The sequence below is a fragment of the Numida meleagris genome, unplaced genomic scaffold, assembly GCF_002078875.1.
Source record: "Numida meleagris isolate 19003 breed g44 Domestic line unplaced genomic scaffold, NumMel1.0 unplaced_Scaffold383, whole genome shotgun sequence".
NCBI lineage: Eukaryota > Metazoa > Chordata > Aves > Galliformes > Numididae > Numida > Numida meleagris.
Window position 1 is genome coordinate 31599 of NW_018364606.1, and position 2070 is coordinate 33668.

The 2070-nt window shown below is 55.5% G+C and overlaps 1 protein-coding gene across 1 annotated transcript in view; it reads right to left on the minus strand.

The window, feature by feature from the left end:
- LOC110391491 (A-kinase anchor protein 8-like) overlaps nt 1–1958 on the minus strand; it is a gene marked incomplete at both ends in the record, with an annotated part of 5828 nt that extends 3870 nt beyond the window's left edge. The window contains 4 exon segments of the mRNA XM_021383381.1: nt 431–467; nt 802–857; nt 957–1080; nt 1481–1958. Of these exon segments, the coding sequence (XP_021239056.1) occupies nt 431–467; nt 802–857; nt 957–1080; nt 1481–1958 (695 nt within the window).
- Nucleotides 1959–2070: the final 112 nt, after the last annotated feature.

The following is a 2070-nucleotide window of genomic DNA, read 5'->3' on the forward strand; positions in this document are numbered from 1 at the left end:
GGGTTGGGTTGGATGGGTCCTTGAAGATCATAGAACCATGGAAGGGGTTGGGTTGGATGGGTCCTTGAAGATCATAGAACCATGGAAGGGGCTGGGTTGGATGGGTCCTTAAAGACCATAGGACCATGGGATGGCTTGGGTTGGATGGGTTCTTAAAGATTAGAAAACCATGGGATGGGTTGGATGGACCCTTAAAGATCATAGAACCATGGGATGGGTTGGACAGGTCCTTAAAGATCACAGAACCATCAGATTGTTGGGTTGGAAGTGAACTCTTAGCAACTGGAGTAGCCCGAATAAATCCGACATTCAGCCTTAGATCTCTCTCTTGGCCACGTTGGAGCCCTCAGCTGGTGGGAGGCACTGCCAGAGCACACTGCAGCCCTCTGCTCCCCTTCCTGTGAGCTGCCACGCGCGCACACCAACTCACCTTTCTCTGAGTCTCTTCCTTCTTCATCTTCCCCTTCCTAAAATGCAAGATCGGGATGTTAAGGCCATCCAAAATCACACAGCAGACATCACTGTTGGACTTCTTGGCCACAAGGGCTCATGGCCACTTGGCCACAGCCTTGGCCACTGCTGGTTCATGGTCAACTGGTGGTCAACCGTTGACCACCAGGACCCCAGGTCCATCCCCACAGAGCTTCAGTGCAGCAGCTCAGCCCCCAACCAGAACTGATGTGTGTGGTCACTCCTCCCCAGGTGCAGGACTCTGTGCCTGCTCTCACTGCATTACTCCACCTCCAACCCAAACTGCCCTCCTAGATCACGAGAAACGACAACTTTTCAAGAGTGACTTACACCTCTGGAGCCTTCTTTCTCCTCTTTTTCTCCCGATTCTCCTTCGGTTCCTTCCTCTGAAAGGAACAGCACACTCAGAACCCAGCTGAGGTCCCACTGCCCAGCCCAGCAAAGCGAGGCGGCCGCGTGCCCCTTCGGGGGAGCTCTGCCCTCACCGTTGTCGGAGTCGGAGTTGTCGGAGCCGTCTGTCTTTGCTGCCTTGCTGTCGGGTTCGTCCGAGCTGCTGGTTTGCTTTCGCTTCTTCCCGGTGAGGTCCTTCTTCATTTTCTTTTTCTGCGGCTGCAAGAAGAGAGAGAGAAAGGTTCATCCCCGCAGTGAGGGCGGTGCTCTCCTCACCAGCAGTGCTTTGTTCCACGGATTTCTGGTCGGCGCAGTCGGTCAGGCAGGACACAGCCCACACCTCTACGCTATAAAACAGGAGATGAAGTCAAAAACGACCACAATATTCTCCTAGCTTCAGGAAATAACATTTTCAGATTAAAGCACTGCACACATGAACGCATCCCGGTCTCTCCTTAGGAGATACGTGCTATAAAGCCAAGCCATCAACGCGTGGAACTACACACGACCACCTCCCAGAGCGTGTTTCGGAGCCTTTCGTAGGGGAAGCATTTCCCTGCGGGGCTGCGTAACATCCACTCGAGCTAAACAAGTGGGAAGACGTCGCACATGTACTCACTTTAAAGTCCGAATCCCACATTTTCCAGTTTCTCCTCATCCTCTGCTTCATCATGCCTCCACCGAAGCGCATGTTCCCCGAAAACCCTCGCATCCCTTGGAACATGCCGAGCTCCGGGAGGATGTTGTGGGAGAAGAGGGAAGGCAGGCGGGAGGAGCCGGGGGGGACCATACCCCGCGGCGCGTCGTTCCACTGCCCGCCCATGCGCCCCGAGTACGGTGGAGCCACGGGTCTGGTGTTGCGCCCGTCCCGCGCCCAGTTCTGACCCCGTTGGCCAAAGCCGTCCCGTGCCCTGTACTGGTCCCTCCGGTTCCCGTAGAAGCTGTCGTAGTGACTTTCATAGTGGTCGTCGTAGTGACCGTCGTAGTGACTGTCGTAAGCATTGTCGTTCTCGTTCTCGTTGTAGTCGTAACTGGAACGGTACATGTCCCGGTCGTTCATCGAGGACCTCGAGTCGTAGGATTCGTATGAGTCGTACCTGTGGAGAGAGAAGGATCAGCAGCATGCCTTCGTGGCCAAGAAGGCCAGCGGTGGCCAACAGGGTGCCCTCGTGGCCAAGAAGGCCAACGGTGGCCAACAGGGTGCCCTCG